Genomic DNA, 17,930 nt, shown 5'->3' on the forward strand with positions numbered 1-17,930 from the left:
GGACCTCTGAGCATCATCCATTATTGTTCTGTCCCCGGGTTTTTCGGGGCCCGGTGGCAGTGCCGTCCCCTCTGTGTCCCCCTTGGCGCAAGTGACACCTCGGTGCTGGCCGGGCTGTGTGGCTGCCAGGTGGGAGTCACCTGGGGGGGGGGGAGGGGCTCGGGAGGGAGGATGGGGGCAGGGCTCTGAAGGGGCGTGGGGGGGGCCGGGGGGTGGCGTCCGGGAGTGCTCTGAGGGGTCTGGGGGTGCTCACAGGGCTCCTGAGGGGCCGGGAGGGGGCGAGGGGGGGTCTGGGGGTGCTCAGGGGTCTCCTGAGGGGTGGGGGGGTCATGGGGGGAGCCCTGAGGCGGTCTCCGGGGGCTTGGACAGGGTCTGGGGGTGCTCGGAGGGATCTGGGGTCGCTCAGAGGGCTCCTGAGGAACAGGGGGGGTAACGGGGGGAGCCCTGAGGGGGGGCTGTGGGGGTTTAGGGGGCTCCTGAGGTGCTCAGAGGGCTCCAGGGGTGCTGGGAGGGGTCTGGAGATGCTCAGGGGTCTCCTGAGGGGCTGGCGGGTAACGGTGGGAGCCCTGAGGAGGGCTACGGGGGCGCTTAGGGGGCTCTGGGGATGCTCGGAGGGGTTTGGGGGTACTCAGAGGGCTTCAGGGGTGGTCAAAGGGCTCCCAAGGGATGTGGGGGTGCAGGGGAGAGCCCTAAGGAGGGCTCTGGGGGGGCTCAGAGGGGTCTGGGGGTGCTCAGGGACCCCGTGCTACAGACCCATATCTGGAGCAGTTCTGGAAGAGCTGCTGCCTGTGGGAAGTCCACGCCGGATCAGTTCAGCAAGGACTGCATCCCGTGGGTGGGACCCCACAGCACAGGGGACGAGAGTGACCAAGGAGTGGCAGAGAAGAAGCACTGTAGACTGACCATAACCCCCGTTCCCCTGTTCCCCTGCGCCGCTCGGCGGGAGGAGGTGGAAGAGGGTGGATAGGGGGGAAGGTGCTTTTGGTTTCTTTCCTTTGTTTCTCACTTCTCTATTATCCTATATATATATATATATAGATATATATATATATATATATATATATATATGATAATAAATAGATAGCTACATATATAGAACAAAAATATGAAATAAAAGTACTTAAATATGTTTAAGAAAGATCAAATAAACAAATTTATTTAAAATATCTTAAAAGACCTATATATGAAATTTTATATACCTATATGAGATACTATTTACTAAGTTGTTTACAAATAACTGAACAGTGTGCAACAAAAGCCTCTGGAGAGTAAAAATTAAGTATGTTGAAGACTACTTGTTGGACCAGAAGGCTGAGATTTTCTTCTTTAATTTCCTAGTAAGAAAAAAAAGACAAAATAGCAGTCAGCACAAATGAAAGCTTAAGAACACTTTCTATTACTATAAAAATAAATAATTTGTAATACATGGTTAGTAATAGTTAGCAAACAGTGTGCTACCACCATCACAACGGCCTATTACCCCTTCTAGCTTCAGAGGCATCCTTATACATCCAAAATAGAGAGGAGGATATCAACTATATGGATCTCTCTCAGCAGTGGTTTCACAACAATTAGAAAGAAGAAACAGTTCCTGAGAAGCCACAACAAGCTCAAGTTAATTTCTGGACTTTGAATAATTACTCCTTAAGTTCTCTCTCTCTCCATACAGTAGAGCACGCTCCTGACTAACTTGTACAGTGCACTCTGAATAGGAGAGATTTGTTTGCCTATGCTAAAGGAAGAAATAGAAAACCAAGAAGGCTACTTAACTTTTAATACTTAAATTAAATGTTAAGTTACCAAAAGTCACAGGCCATGATTCAAAATGAACCCCTTCTAGAGCTAAAAGATCTCATTTTTTTTTTTTCAGGAGCGGCCTCCCTGAATCTAAATAATCCTCTCACAGGCAGAACAGAGTGTCCGTTCTAACTCTTTATCAGATGTGGAAAAAGAGATTGAGATGACCAGTGCCTAAAAAAAAGAGGCACTCTCTTTTTAAGGCAGACTGATCGGCACAACACATTTTATCTGTTCTCAAGCACAAGCAACTCTAAGATAAATGGGTTCAAGGATCTTCAATGTGAAGAGTGAATATCCAGCGTATACTGGGAACACCTGACTTGGACCATGGACGCCTCACGCAGATTTTGGAGGAGTTTGGACAACTCAGAAATCATCTTTTACAGGAAGAGACCAGAGAATTTGACTCAGTGTAGAACTGGCACAGGCAGAAATCTCCCCAATTACAGATGCTCAAGCGCATTAGTTAAAAAGAGATTAGAGTGTGACTAGAGAGAAGTCTCAAACTCTTGTTATATACTTAAATTTCTCTCCAGGGATGAACGACTGCTATCACCGTGTATGACTGGCTGTAGAGGGAGAGAGAGCGAGTGAAAGACTTAGAAAAGCACCTTCCCTTCGTAGTCCTCCCACTCCCAAAACGGTTCTTCAAGGAAAACTACTGACAGACTAAAGTTAACTGCTTTGAAAGGGCTGTGTGGGTGGACCCGTTGTCTTCAAGTTCAAGCTTTTTCCTGCAGAAACTGCCAACAATTATGCCAAATATAACAATGGTTTTGCAAGATGGATAAACGTCTTCCAGACTGAAAGGGAGAAGTCATACTGTTGTTGTTGTCTGTGCACAGACACCTAAGCAGTAAAGAGCAATGCTAAACAACCACGATATCCCAGAACACACAAATACTGTGTAACAGTGACAGAAAGTGCTAGAATTCAAAACAAAAGTTACCTCCACCAAATCGGTTTTGTCGTAGTCTTCTCTATGGTTGTAAATACACTGATTAATGACGCCATATACTTTTTCCAGGTGATAAATGTCAAATCCCTTCGTTATCTCAGTGACAAAGCATAACAGTTTCTGAAGACAACAATGGAGCAAAACAACAACTTTAGAATAGTATAAGATCCTTTGAATACGCTCTATATGTTTTCAGAGGTTGAACAGTAACAATACAAGTGACAGCCTACTTTTTCTTACGCTATTAAATAAAATGTGACACTTCAGAGAACAGATTAAATATCCCATGAGATTTCAGCAGGGAAAATATGAGTTAATTTTTCATATTTCAGAGAAAGGAAAGGCTGAAATTTGGACAATCTTTTTACTACTAATCAATCACATCAATGGTTGCAATTGCAAGTCGACTGCTCCCAAAGCAGCAGGGAATGACACGATCCTCTTTGTAGGACAGCTGCTGCCACAGCGAAGCCACTGTTGCATTTCATTAGAGAAGCGTTGCAGCAGCGCGGGGCACTGTAAAAAGGCTGCAGATCTTGTAGATACAGCTGTGCCAGCTGGAAAAGGAAGCACCCTTAGGTGATTACCTTTACCCACGTGTGCCATGCCTACAACTCTGCTGGCAGAACAGGTTGCTCAAACGCCCAGAGCAAAGGTGGATTAGTTTCTAGTCCTACCTTTAAATTCAGGGGTGGGTAAATAGCAAAGTGACTGCTTGTAGCAATCACCTCTCTCTCACACAGTCATTTCTATTACCAAAGATGCAGAGATGATAATCTCTGGCACAGCAACAGTGACAAGCTAGTGGCAGCACCTTCTTCCACTGCCACAGCTGTCCATTAGCTGTGTGAGCCTGCGAGTACGTAGCTTTAGGGAGCAGCCATACCAAATGGAAATACTACTGCCCCCTGGAAATAATGCTGCTTATCATCTTATCAGCAAACTCTGCCTCCCTCATGTATATATATATATACACACACACACACACAATATAAGAACTTCTAATACTGCACTTTCAAGGAATTTCAGAAAGTAGTCACTTCTCCATGGCTAGCTAGTTTACGTCAACCTGCTAACTTCAGGTTTAAAATCATCACTGCAAGAAATAAGGATCCTTTTCAGGTTCTTAATACATCAAAGCATGAAAAAAAAATCCCCAAATAAAAGCCCTCAAACCCATCATTAAAATTACAAATCATTAAATGATATGCATAATAGTACTAGCAGGTTGTCAATGTGGTATTTTAAAATTCAGCAAGGCCTTTTATCTTAAAAATTAGGCAAAGAATCTATCTCCTAAACTACAGATGACCAGAAGCAAATGGTAGCCTACAGAAATCTACACGAAGTATGGAAACTAAACAGTCACAGTGCATTACAGGCTGAATTATTTCACTATCTATATGTCCTTCCAATTAATTGTTTTAATTGGCATTGGTTAACAATGGGCTTAATTTGCAATTTTACATGTCGCAGGAATATGTCCTATTTAGACATCAAAAAAAAAGCTGAAATTAGACATACTTTGAGCTCATAGCGATCCACGATAACTATGTAGTCTGTCTCTGTAGGAACTTGTACAGGGTTCTCATCACTTATCTGTTGCTGGTCTTCTTCCCAAGAACGTTCAGGAGTCACTGCTTGAAATGCCCAGGAATCTGGAAGGACACAAATTTCTTCAGTCAGGTTTTCTGTTTATCTAGAATACAGTCTCAGTGAAGTATCCTGTACCTGCAAAACAGTCTCTCTCTACAAATACAGAGACAGAATTGTTATCGTCTGCACTGAGAAATACTTGGCTTCTCCCTTCTTTCCAGCTAAAGCCACTGCTCCATAAAAATTAGAAACTGAGACAAAAAAAAGCACACAAAAATACCCACAAACAAACAAAAAGCACTAACGAAAAGGTTAATAGTGGAAAAAAATAGTCATGTTGCCAATTCAGGTTAGGGAACACATCTTAGAGTACAACATTAGGGCTTAAGTCTCCTATTCCACATGTTACTCTGGATCCACGCATCTTGAAGTGCTGCTTTTCACCTAAGCTGCTCGTTATTGGAAAGCACCTCGTACAATAAAAGAGTGTCAGTGACTGCTGGCTTTCAGTTAGGTACCATTAGAAAAAAACAGACTTTAGAATCAAGAAACCAGCACCTACAGAAACATGTGGGCTTGGCTTGCACAATTAGAGGAGCAACATCATTACGGAATAAACTGTGTGATGATTTTTGAGAGCTGTAACAGAAAAAATAGAGTGAAATTGAAGGCTGAAGCTAATAAATAGTGCAATCCTCCTCAGCAAGAATAGGGTGCTAAAGGATCTGATGGACTTCTCCCCCTTACCATTTGAACTTGGATTTTCATTAGTTATAGTTCCCCATCTTGGTGTTGAATATCCACAAAGCTTAGCACTTTCCTTTTCAGTGTTAAGTTTAACTTGACATATGTCAGAAACATGTTTGTCCACAAACTCTTCTTCATCACTATCGTTTTGGTCATCTGTTGGTACTCTGTTCTCTTTATCGAATTGAGAACTCCTCTTTGCTGCAGCACGCGCACAGTTGTTCCTTCTGCGCTTTCTTTCTGACGCACCTACAAAGAGACAGCATAAAAAAAAAAATAATCCAAAACATAACCAAAAGAATTCTTTCTTCAAAATCCATTATCTTCATCTTACTCAACTGACAAGGAAAACAAAGGAACTGAGCTACCACTGCCTATATCCCTACATATGCTGAGAAAAGAGTTGAAAGTTAATGGGGTCAGTTTGCTATTAAGATTAAAAACAAGCAAACAAACCACACACACAGCTACGGAATTTCATTCACTAAACAGTCACTTTCAGGATTTTAAATGCTGAGGATTCTTACTTTGGATGGGCAGGTATTAATACAACGTGAGGTTATTTGATAAAGTCACTGTCTTACTACATGAACTAATACAGATGAACATCATAAAAGCCTCTGGAAATAAGCTCTCCTTCGAGTCTGGTATCAAGCTGAAGACTTCAAAAGCTGAATACATGTTTGGAAGAGATTAATTAATGAGACAATTTTAAGGGAAGATTGAAGGAGAAAAAACGTGAAGACTTATACCTCGTACGCTTCCTGATTTGGTAAACCTTTTGTGAAAAAACAAACTTTGTGGTTTTGCCCAACATTCGTAGTATTCATATAGTATTGCAAAAGGATATGGGTGGAGTCCATGGCAAAATTCCCACTCTCACTGGTAGAAGATTCCCTCCTTCAACTGGGAATCACAGTATGAGGTAGCTAAGATTTTAGCATTTGGGGAAGGGAGGGGTGGAGTGGGGGTCAATTTCCATTTGCATAATAAAAACTAGTTAAGTATTCAGAAACTGCCATCCACAACATTTTTTACCTCAAGAATTAGCAATTTAGGGGCGGCTAAATGTCAATTGGGCCATCAAAGTTGTTTTTGTTTGTTTGTTTGTTTTTTATATTGTAAACCAACTTTATTTGAACTTGTGATATTCATCACTATATTGAATGAATGTCCTCTGGATTTCTCTCTCACATTTTGAAGTAAATTTGAAAACAAAATACCTCTGGCATAAAGAGCCAGGCATCAGAGACACCTGTTGCGCCTCAAGAACAGAGAAGGTATGAATGACAAGAGCAGCTGAATAAAATGCAACTTACCATTAGAAATGGGTGTACTGGCATCTACAGGTGCCGCTGTCATCTCCTCATTTTCATTACTCTCTTCATCTGGTTTGTCGTCTTCAGTAGCAGGGTTCTGCTGTGGTGACTTGGAGTCGTCCCATGGAGCACACACTGGAGAGGTGCGACCTTGCAATAAAGAATAGATAACAAAGATCTTTGTCGTGCATTTTCAGTTACAAATGCAGAGACAAGTCTTAAAATCCTTAGCGTTAAAGCACGTACCTCTTTTCTCATGAGATTCTTTAATTTGTTCACAAAGTCGTCCAAACTCTGTATCTATTTCGTTCCTCACCATTGAATATGCAGTGTCTTGCAAAACATAGGCTCTGTGACGATCTGAAATTTTTAGACTTAACTGAATGTTGTCTACCAACCAATGAAACTGTTTTGATCACAGAAAAAAATTGCTTTCTTCATAGGTTGGTTCCGAAAGTTTATCTCAGTGAATATTTTCAGCATAACAACATAGAAGTTAATTAAAACAAAAGCACTAGTTCCTTGGGAACACTTATATCACAATTCCATACCCAAGTAGCAAAATGGTAAAATATTTACAATGTGGTAAGAGATGTTCTCTGTGGATGTCCAAAATCATCTAATCCATCTGAAGTCTACTGTCTGAACACAGCATTTATCCATCTATACGTTTGACCGATTTTTAAACTAGGGCTAAAAAGCACATCCTCACCTGTAGATCTCTGATCCGGGTAGTACTCTAAGGCATTGTTACAGATTAGATCGATGTCCTTCAGATAGTCTCCTGCAGTGAGGTACTGGCGTGAGTCAATTTGAGTCAGAACTGTTGAAAGATCCATCGGCTCTTTAATCCTTGTGGCACAGTCAGGTACCTGCAGATCAAATACAAGCATTCAGAGTTTTCTTAACCTTGCACACTGTCTACCAAATTATTCTGAAAACTTTAAATAAACGACTTCCTAAAAACTCTGAACATTTGCGATGCATCAGAAGATGCTGAAATTAACCAGTTTGCTTCTCAAAAATGGAAGGGCTCTTTCAACTGGCATTAGAGCTGCTAGGAGAGGACAACAAGAAGTAGGGCGGTCAGAAGCACGTGCATGGTAGAGAAGAAACACTGAGGGTGGGAGATTCATTTCACTTTGCTTCAGAAAATCACAACAGTGAAAGCTGAGTAAGCCATCCGACATTCTCTTTGTTGTCGACATTGAGGAAAAGGTGCATGAATTGCACCTGTGAAGTACCTATTGCAGGCATCTACTTTAGAATGAGATAACTGGGCCCAGAGGTGCTGAGTTCTTCCCTCATACAGTAAGAGGAGCCTCATGACTAGTTCAGATGAGGACATACGTATCTGTCTAGATTTTTCACAGCTCAAGAACCTAGGAGAAAAGGGGAAGAAAAGCCAGTGGACGCCCACATGAAGAGGACTTTGCTGATCCGCAGGTATATTCAAGTTATATCTGCCTTTGAAACATACGCCCCTAGTTTAGGCTTATCTAATCAATTATGGAGAAAAAGGGATCTAAGCAGCCAATTGGAGGAAAAAGAAAACACACTGCACTTATGGTTGATTCCTATTGAGGAGTTCCAGATGAAACAGAGAACAGGATCTCAAAACTTACTTTTACAAACGGCTGCTCCTATTCCTGTTCCCACAGGTACTGACAGTCCAATAAAGGGCTTTAGACTTCATTAAAGTAGTCCTGTAAATACTGTTTGTAATTATAAGGAAAGATCTCTGTGCTTTTCAGTGCTGTGACATGCCTACATATCAAAGCCTTTTCACGAGCAAACTGTGTTGGCATTTGGACTGGCTTTTTAGAATGAAACCAGGGCTTTCAGCGAATAATCCAATAAGAGACATTTGAGAGTCAGCAGAAGTAAAAGCACTGCCTCTGCTTCTTGCAAAATCCTAATAGTGCAGCCCTAAAAACAAAGTTGAACCTTCCCCAAAACGCTGAGAAATACGAACACTGAGAAGTTACAGACACACACAGATCAGCACTAGGTTACCTTCTGTGGGTCAACGGGCTTTGCAAATTCCCTGAAACGTCTGTCAGTGGCAAGTCTGTGAGTAACGTCCCTCAAGAAAATTCTAAGTTCACGCAAGGTATCCTCCTCTTTCTCCTCCAGCATCCCTACTTCTTCCTCTTGTGGCTTCTGAGGCTCAGCTGGTGGTGCTACAGGCAGGACTTCCAATGTCTGATCAACTTCAATTAATCAGGAAAAATTAGCCAATTTACAGTACTCAAATTGAAGCATATGACAAATTACTGACAGAAAATGACCACCAAAGCAAATCCCAAAGAGCTAGTAACTTCGATAGGAAAGTTTTAGATGTACTCCTTATATCCTCCTCACCTGTTTTAGACACAGGAGGCTTAGCCACTTGATTTAGAATTAGGTCCTCAAAAAAGCTGCTCTCTCTGCCCTTCCAGGCAACTCAATATTGCACGCTTCTCCAAATTCCTTATTAAATAATTTTTGGATCTAAAGCAGAAGGAGGAAAGACATTTCAGATTTAAGGCCACAAAAACTCATCTTCTATTCCAAAAAGACGAGTACCTTTTAAAATTAATAATAACCTGAAGAACACAAACTGAAAAAAGTTATCTTCCTGGCCTTAAAAGACTACATTTTCACAGGCTGGCACGGCAAATTCAAATATCACCTTTAAGAATCACCTATAGAATTAAAGCTCGCTGAAGGGATTGTACGCTACACTGATAAAGTAATGGCTTTCACCACATCCAACATCGCTTCCTTTGTATTTACTTGCCTTGCTTCATCCCTTAGTTAGAACCTTTATGGCTATAGAGGGAAGAGAAAGGCTTCAGCAGACAAGTGAGGGCTTTTTGCTGAGTTTTTATTTCTCTACCAAAAGGTGTCTGAAGTAGCTAGTACCTCTACGTCTTCTTCCATTTTCCATTTCTAGTATTAAAAGGTAGGTAAGGAATTTCACTACTTATTTTAGAAGGAATTTAGAACCTGTACAAAACCTCTGTGGGAACTCAAGCACTTTCAAAGCAGTTGATAATAAACACGTCTAGGTAAGACCCGTTCTCTTCCCCCAATAACTGAGACAAAATAATCAGAACGAGAACAGCGTGTTCCTGTTTTGGGCACCTTCCCTTAATGTAAACTCTCAGAAGTCAATGAAGTTCTGCATGTACTTTTACTACAGTTTATTTAGGAATACAACTAGAATTCCATTCCAAAGTTACTTGAGCAGAAATTGGAACTCAGCTTTCCAGCTTGGAAAGCTTTGGCCTATATGAAGAAACAAACTGATTTTTTTTTTTTAATCAAAGTGTTTCAATTCTCTACTAAATTGCATTATTAGCAGTTTACCCAACATAGCATGGAATGGCAGACTGTCAGAAGAAATCTCTTCAGTAAAGACATCCTCTTGTCATTTCAAGCACTGCATATTCTTGACTGAACCACTTTGTAGCCACCGGAATTATTGTATTAATTTATTATTTGCATGCGTGAGAAGGGGGTGAAAGTCACTTGCTTGACTCAGAAAAAACTTTAAGCAGATGCTTTCACAGTATTCTTTTTCTCTAAGCAAATTTTAAGTGATTTGTTAGGGTGCCTGAGTAATAACAGCAGGCATTTAACAGCACAGCATTTTGATGCTGAAAGCATTCATAAATTACAAGAAACTGAAGAAATAGTAAGAAAAGTATTGAAAAATACCTCTTCTGGGAGCTCTGAGTGACGTACATCAGACGTAGCAAGCAGCAAAACTGGCGAAAATGCTGGAATGTTACGTAGTAGAGTTAGAAAAGTAAGTTTCAAGGCAGGTCCAGCGTTGTCCCACCATAAATGGATATCTGGGACATAAATTATGCTCGGTGCTGTCTTCTGAGCATTTCGGATCAGCTAGTGAAAAGGAAAAGCTTGGGTAAGAAAACTAAAACACGGAGAATAACCTGTTAATACATAGCTACATAGCCATCTGACTGCCCCATGAAAGGAAACTATGTGAACAGAGTGGCAAGCATCCTTTCACATAAGGAATTTCTCTGGGCACCCTTTCAGATTATCAGTATTCGGAGAACTCTAGTCAGAAGATGGGAAGGATATATTCAGGCAGTGGTGAGACCGCAGCTATATGGCCACGGCCACAATCATCGCATAACAAAGAAAGGAAATGTCCCTCAATGGACACATCAGTATTCAGTAGTGTAACATGTCTGTCCTTACTTGTATAGCTCTCAAATGTTTCCACTAAGGTAAAAAATATTTTAAAAGGTAGTGATGCCAAACAATAAAATGGATTTCCTGCCTAAAAGTAAAAACACCAAATCTGTTCATTTTTTCTAGTTAAAACCACATCAGCGTGTTAATGCTTTTATTGCACACACTGCAACAGCACAAGTTGTGTATGTCCGTGTGAAAACAAAATAAACAGAAGCCCCAAACCTTGGTTGCCTTACTAATATAATTTAAAAGAAGGCTACAAAAAGTAGCCGACATGCAGTCTGGTACAGAGCCATCTACTGGGAGCACACAGTCTTAGGAGGCAATGAGAACTACTTTCTGGATCCCAGGGAGATGAGCAACATTTCTTTCCACAAAGAGATGTTCATTAGCAACACCGCCCAGCTTCCTGAGCTGCTAGCAACATCCTCACTGTGAAATTGGGTATGGAAAATGTGGACATGTACAACATCCAGATTGTTTGCGGTGCTGTCTAAAAGAAAAGGGGATTTTCAGACAGAAGCAAACATCCCAGCACATTAAAACAAGGCCACCTCCATTACCAATGAATTTTGCTCACCTTACTTGCAACTCGATTGATCCTCTACGTACAGTCAGTGAATCCGATGAGAATAAAAAGAAAAAAGGTACCTGTCTGCAGATTTCTTCTGGGCGGTGCAACGTTTGTAAGCAGAACAGAAAGGTCCAGGGTGTGAACGGGAAACTTCTCCAAAGCGTGCAACACCGCGGGTGCCACGTAAGAAACCTGGCCGTTCCCTTCTTTTCCTACTATTAGCAGACGGGGCCAGCATGATGTTGGTTCGCAGAAAGCACTCCTAGAACAAGAGTTAAGAAAACAAGCTTATAAATGAGGTGCTGAATAGACACACAGATGTTCGCAATACTTTTCCTATAGATTTTCTTTTCCCTCCCCAAATAATCCAAATGGCACATTAAATACATGTTCAGTCATTCCAATTGTTTCATCTTCTCCCTTGTGTTTCCTATTCTTTACTAAACCAAGACTGCAAATTAATATCCCTGCAATCTTGCTTTACTACTAGGAAATAAATTTGCAATGAGCATTTGTTTCCCCACTACAATCAGGCTGTACCTTTGCTGGCTTAAATCAAAGATGCTAGAGACTTAGCCTTGCTCTAGAGGACAGAAAATCTTCTGGACAACACAGCAATAGAAACTGACAAAAATAACTGATCCAGCTGCGACAACATGATCTAACTTAACAACCATGGGCTTGCATGACTTCCATACTAAAATACCACAAGATTAACACAACTTGGTGGCTTAACAAATAGATTATTTAAATTTTTCTCAAGGTGTTTTAACAATCCATTTCTCGGTGTTCTTTACTACAAAATTCACTACTGGTTTAACAATCCTGGAAAACAGAAGGGCAAAAGGTGGCAACACAAACCCATAAAGTTGGGGTACTTTTAGCTAAAAGGACAGACAGGACATGTATGTGGTCTTGAGTCTTTCAAAGAATGCCATGGATTAAGTCAACGTGTTCTGGTAGTCTACGGATCACTTTGGCTTAGGAAGAGAAGCCTGGGCTTTTCAATTGGGTCATTCAGAGCAACTTCATTACAACTTTAGTCCCTTCACCCTTTCTTCTTGTGAATACCAAGCACCCCTTCTACACACTAACTTGATGTTACCCCTTCGTCTACCACCCCTCACACTTTTAACAGCTGGAACTGTTTACAAAGGCTCATCAGACCTGAGAATTTAAACATAACAGGGATCTGTCTTTCTTTACCTGCTGAAACAGAGGAGTTTTTTCTCTGGTCCGTCAGGCATTCCATCTTTGAATTCATCTCCAGAAAAACCAAGGATGCATCGTCATCACTGTCGAACATATCATCTTGTAAAATAGGATTTAAATGGTCTGAAAGGCAAAAGAGGTTTGTTAACTTCCCTGAATAGCCTTTGTCTCTTTCTCTTACATTAATACAGCTTCTAAATCAGTGCCAAAACCCTTTCTTCATTTGAGAGCACACACTGAAAGCTATTTCCTAGAGTTCATCCCACCACAGATCTAAGGAGATGGCACAAGGCCCTACAAAGCTGTACCAAGTCCCACTGATGTGTACGTATAAGGTACGCTACTCTTGGTGATTTTTTTCTCCCCCTTAGAATAAAGGAGCTTACGAACAATCTTTAGCAGAATTATAAAGAAGTGGATGCTGTGGTTATACCTTGCTGTCGGTCCTCCTTTAGCACTAGCTGTGCATGCGGGAAGATCTTCTGCACAACTTGTAAAATATTCGCTACTGATCTTTTAAAAAGTGGCTTGAAAATGGGTGATAGTACTTGTCCGGGTGAAGCCTCGATCCTGTTTGATGCCGGAACAACCTTCTTCAGAGCCATGAAAAAGTCCTTTGCTTTTATTTTAATAGAATTAACGTCTAGTTGCAATTTCTCCCTACTTGCACAAATCTGAGGATAGCATCGGCGCAGAGAGCACAGAGCAGCTTCAGTACATAAGGATTTGATATCTGCACCACAGTATCCTTACAAACAAAAATCAAACGTTACATCAGTCAAGGCCCAGGTTTACAACATGCAACATTTAAAGAATTTGTAATGCCAAAACCAAACAGGTTAACAGGGAATTCAAAGTGCTACCGCTCTGCAGGGAAGTTTCATGTTGCTCACTGCCTGATATCCTGCGCTTATGCAGCTGAAGCAGACTCCTCATCAAAAACTATACTCTTGAGGAAGATGCCCCAGAACCATTTAACGTTCTCAGACAACAAGAGGAACGACAACAAAGAGTAAATAGATGAAAGCATCTAACTCTGATCGCTATGAAGGCGTGCCAGCTGCCTCGTTGACTAGTTGTGCAGCAAGGCACAAGAGCTTGGGTACTGCCTGGTACAAGCTAAGGTTCTTTACAACTTGCTCACAAGCAAGAATCCATTTTGGTTTCAGTCTTAACAAGGCATTTCTCAGCTAGTTCATCAAGCAACATGTCCGGTGGCTTAGGGGTCCAGTCACGAGTATGAATCTTGAAAATTTCTTCTAGCCTGGAAGCAAAATCATTGCATTTTAGCTTGTCTCAAGTTTTCCTTAAAAATACCAACAAGAAACAAACAAACAAACAAAAAAACCCAAAACAGTCCTCCCTCAAAACCCCTCACCTATTAATACGCTTTTCTTACTTGCTCAACTTTCAAGTATTTTACAGTTATTTAATATACACTCTGCATTGTCAACCAGGAAATTGAATATTTCTTATTTGTTACACTGGACTTTTTTCTAGGAACCTACAGTGAAAGAAAAGGCATTTATAGCTTCAATAACAAGTTTCCAAACTATGAGACCTAAGGACCCAGAGGAAAATACTGCAATGAAAAATTTATCCAGAAACTTTTCTTTGTTGTCCAAAAAACTTCTCTAAAATTTAACAAGCTTTCATTGTGACAGTCTCATTACTTCATCACATTTGCTTTTCAGGCAATAAATTCACAGAAAGCACTGCTGGCACAATGTTTCAAATTGCTACAATTACTATAAAGAAGAAAATAATTATGACTCAAACTACTACCACTGATCCGGGGCACAATCAAATGCACACACGTCCCCTATTCATTCAGAAGTGAAGGACTGAGACCAAAAACACAACTTCATGATGAAAGCGCCCAAGTGGACTAAATAATTAAGCAAACAGGTACAACTTTGGGAATGAAAGGTTTGATTATAGAACTAACTACTTGGTGGTATCATCTTGACCATATATATTCAGTACCAGATTTGCCCTCCATGGAACAACGCAGTGTCTCCACATATCACTCTCTTGTTCAAGTTGTCAATTTTTTTTTCCTATAAAGTTGGACTTTGCCATGGTAGCACTAATGTTGAATTTCAGTTCTCACCTCTTTATTTGGCAAGTTGAAGAGGAACTCTCTGTCAAAGCGTCCTGGTCTTCGTAAAGCAGGATCTATAGAATCCAGTCTGTTGGTAGCTCCAATTACCACGATCTCCCCTCTGTTAACTATGCCGTCCAGAAGCGTCAGAAGAGTTGAAACAATGGAACTAATAGAAAAATATAATTTTTACTTACTGGTTCAGTAAATTTTGTCACATTCCACATGACTTTCTTCCATGAGTAGTCAAAAAGGACAAGCTTTAAGGACAAGACTCATTTTAAGACATAAACAATAGGTAAGTTAACACAGACCACATGCTGATATCAGGCTTAGTAAATTGGTTTCAACTATCGTTTAGAAGCACCTGTTTTGGCATTGAGTTACAAGTTTTCAGGATAAATTAACGTGTTCACAGTAAATTAAACAGGTCATCATCCTTTTTTTTTTTTCATTTCCCCAGAGATCAAGCAGATTTTATGTAGGTGCAAAACTGTAATACCTATGAATGTGGTCTTGTTTACTGGAGCGCACAGGAGCGAGACCATCTATCTCGTCAAAGAAAATAATTGAAGGTCGCATCTGATAGGCCTAGCACAAAAACACAGAGTAAAACACCATTATTTAAAGGAAAAATGCACAGAAACATCATGGTTGGAATGTCATCTAAACTAGATTTTTCACTTCAGCCTCTGGGACATCTACCGATAGAGCTACTGGAGTATCTGGCATGTCTAACAGAAGACAGCAGTCTGTGTCAACCCACTGTATCCGGGTGACAGGAAGCAAATCGTTCCAGTAGTTCCTACAGCTGACATTCACAGCAGAAACACTGGCATTTCCATTTCAGTGGAAAAAAAAATAACAAAATACAAAAAAAGCAAGTTCTACTTAAAAACGTTGACCACAGAAAATAATGGTTTCAACTCTGACAGAACACACTGTGCATTTCAACCTTACCTGTTCAAATAACACACGAAGTTGGCGTTCTGATTCCCCCACGTATTTTCTCATGCAGTCCGAAGCACTTCTCATAAAAAATGGTATTTTTCTGTCACTTCGGCTATATTCATTGGCAAGTGCACGAGCAACTAGTGTTTTCCCTGTTCCTGGGGGGCCATAAAATAGACAGCCTCTGCAATAAAAAAAGATCCAGATAGGAAAAAAAAACATCATGATGAGTACCTCCTACAACCATCATCTCTAGAACAAGCGTCTTTCCTAACCAAAACACATCACGTACAGGACAGCAGTAATAGCTGAAGTGTGGGTAGAGTCAGAACAGATAGAAGTTCTGCATTTTTACAACGTTTCACAAGAAAATTCATTTTTTTCACCCAAAGAAATGAATAAGGGGGTAACTCAAGTGTATAAAACCTTCAAAAGAGAGCATACTGTCCCAGAAGGACACTTCCAAAACTGCTGACAAACAGTTTGATTACAGCAAACCGGAGCCAAACAGGCAAACTTCAGCACAGAATCTGAGAATGGGCTGAATGGTGAATCACCACTTCATTCTTCAGTGATAAACTGCATATTCTTGCTTTCACAATATGCAGAATCTGATAGTAAAGCATTTAATGCTCCTCTCAAAAGCATTAAGTTACTGGGTTTGGTCTCTCAGACCATCTATTGCTGATGGCACGTGAGGAAGCCTAAAGCCGGAAGGAAAAGCGATGCCTTAGCACTCAGAGGGAAAGAAAACAAAAGTAGGCAGGAAAAACAATTGGGCTTCCAGGCAACATATTACAATTGACTTCCACTAGATAATCCCTTCTTGCTTACAAACTAATCAAGCTGACTTGTACATAAAACTGAGAACAAAACCACTCCAACCCAACTAACCCAACTTTTTAAAGACACCAGACGGTAAAACTTAAAATTTTAAGACGTTGCTTATATTTTTAACCTACAAATATTCTGGATTCTATCCATTTTTAAGAAACCACTTTTTGCTACTACTAAAACAAACGTTCACCGCTGCCAAAATGTTGAAGCATGGAAGCATATTGATACCTTAACGAACTTTCTCCTGAAAACAGCTGACTTACGATTTATCACTTTAATGAGTTACCTTGGGGACTGAATATTGAACCGCTGAAAAACTTCTGGATACAGGAGGGGAAAAATCACCATCTCTTTCAAAGCTGCGATGTGTTCGGAAAGACCACCCACGTTCTCAAATCCAATCTAAAGAGAAATTCAACACAACAGAGTCTGTATGTTAAAGAAAGCAGCAACCTAGATCAAGGTTTCATCAGAAATTATCTCACCACAACGGAAACATTCTGGGCAATTTTTGAAGTTGCTTTAGAGAAAACCATCAACAAAGGTAGTTGTAGATGGCACACTGAGATCTTTCATAATCCCTGGAAACACTCGCTGACACGATGATTAGTTTAAGACTTACCGCACTATCTATTTGCATTGCATCTCCCTGACTTCCTCCAACTTTCTTTTGATCCCTCTGAACTCTCTTTAGGTCCTGTTTCTGAAGTTTCACTCGAAAAGTCCTGATTTGAATTAAGGAGAAGTTATAGGGCTTCTTTTTCTTTAAGATGCAACTCGAAGATTTTTGTTTTTCATAAGAATGCCAAGCAAATGTAGAAAACATTAATTAATATATAGAAGACCTAATTAATTGACATAAACTCACACAGTTAAATTTAGATAAACTTAAACATGGCTAAATATCCATTTGAAGGAGATTCATCCCTCCCCTGTTCTCTAATGACAGCAACCTTCTTGGAGATGTGCTCTCGCTGTCCTCACTGCTCTCACCACTCTCCTCCGTATCACATGTGCTAAGCAAGGGAGATGAGCAAGAGGGTGTAGAATCACTGATGTCATCTGCATGTCTCCGTCTGCAAGCCAGCATATAAACCAGAAAGTTAAAAAGAAAATAGAGCAGATACTAAGTAACACCAAAAGTTAAGGGAATTCTATCTCAAAATTTACTCTGAGATCTATTTTCCAGTCCATTGTACTCCTTAGCAATCTGATTTCAAAGGCCATGACATGATTTTCCTCGGTGAGTACCTGTCTGCTTTCAAGAATGCTCAACAAAATATCTGGCAATCAACAGCATTCTCTACGCACTAACTGCTTACAGAATCCAAAAAGCCTTTATCATTACTAAGGCAATTTATGACTTCATTTAGATCTTTTTATTGTTTAAGGTTAACTTCATACAGAAACATTAGTTGATTCCAAACAGAAACTAGAGTCAGTATTTGAGTGATAACTTTTTTTTTTTTTTAATCCAACAAAACTTCCATAAAGCCTCTCCCTCTAAATCGAATAAAATTATTTTTGGTTTTAAGAAAATAATTTGTATCCTTCAAGATTAAATAGTCTGACTAAGATTTTTAAGGGGGGATTCTGGCTTCAGTTCCAGAACCAAAGAAT

At 40.4% G+C, this 17,930-nt stretch overlaps 1 protein-coding gene and 1 long non-coding RNA gene across 2 annotated transcripts; both read right to left on the reverse strand.

Moving 5' to 3' along the window:
* Positions 1-1,850: 1,850 nt before the first annotated feature.
* On the reverse strand, positions 1,851-17,530 carry LOC140000822 (ATPase family AAA domain-containing protein 2-like). The gene is made up of 13 exons (XM_072031652.1): positions 17,264-17,530; positions 16,933-17,035; positions 16,597-16,712; positions 15,483-15,657; positions 15,025-15,113; positions 14,514-14,691; positions 8,437-8,640; positions 7,133-7,292; positions 6,667-6,780; positions 6,421-6,570; positions 5,102-5,350; positions 4,283-4,416; positions 1,851-2,878 (listed from the first exon to the last, which is right to left on the reverse strand). The coding sequence occupies exons 1-13, from the start codon at positions 17,398-17,400 to the stop codon at positions 2,618-2,620; spliced, it is 2,070 nt and encodes a 689-aa protein (XP_071887753.1). The 5' UTR covers positions 17,401-17,530; the 3' UTR covers positions 1,851-2,617.
* Positions 8,834-11,303, reverse strand: LOC140000671 (uncharacterized). The gene is made up of 3 exons (XR_011805789.1): positions 11,284-11,303; positions 10,126-10,311; positions 8,834-8,913 (listed from the first exon to the last, which is right to left on the reverse strand). It is a non-coding gene; the product is annotated as an uncharacterized lncRNA (long non-coding RNA).
* Positions 17,531-17,930: the final 400 nt, after the last annotated feature.

This window comes from Anas platyrhynchos, chromosome Z (genome assembly GCF_047663525.1).
Source record: "Anas platyrhynchos isolate ZD024472 breed Pekin duck chromosome Z, IASCAAS_PekinDuck_T2T, whole genome shotgun sequence".
Classification (NCBI taxonomy): domain Eukaryota; kingdom Metazoa; phylum Chordata; class Aves; order Anseriformes; family Anatidae; genus Anas; species Anas platyrhynchos.

Coding starts and splice junctions, on each gene's coding strand:
- LOC140000822 (XM_072031652.1), bottom strand. CDS start 17,400: ATGCTGGCTTGCAGACGGAGACATGCAGATGACATCAGTGATTCTACA. Junction 8,641..14,513: donor AGGTGAGAACTGAAATTCAA/CATTAGTGCTAC, acceptor TTTTCCTGATTA/ATTGAAGTTGATCAGACATT. Junction 4,417..5,101: donor TGAAAATCCAAGTTCAAATG/GTAAGGGGGAGA, acceptor GTGTCCTTCCAG/ATTCCTGGGCATTTCAAGCA.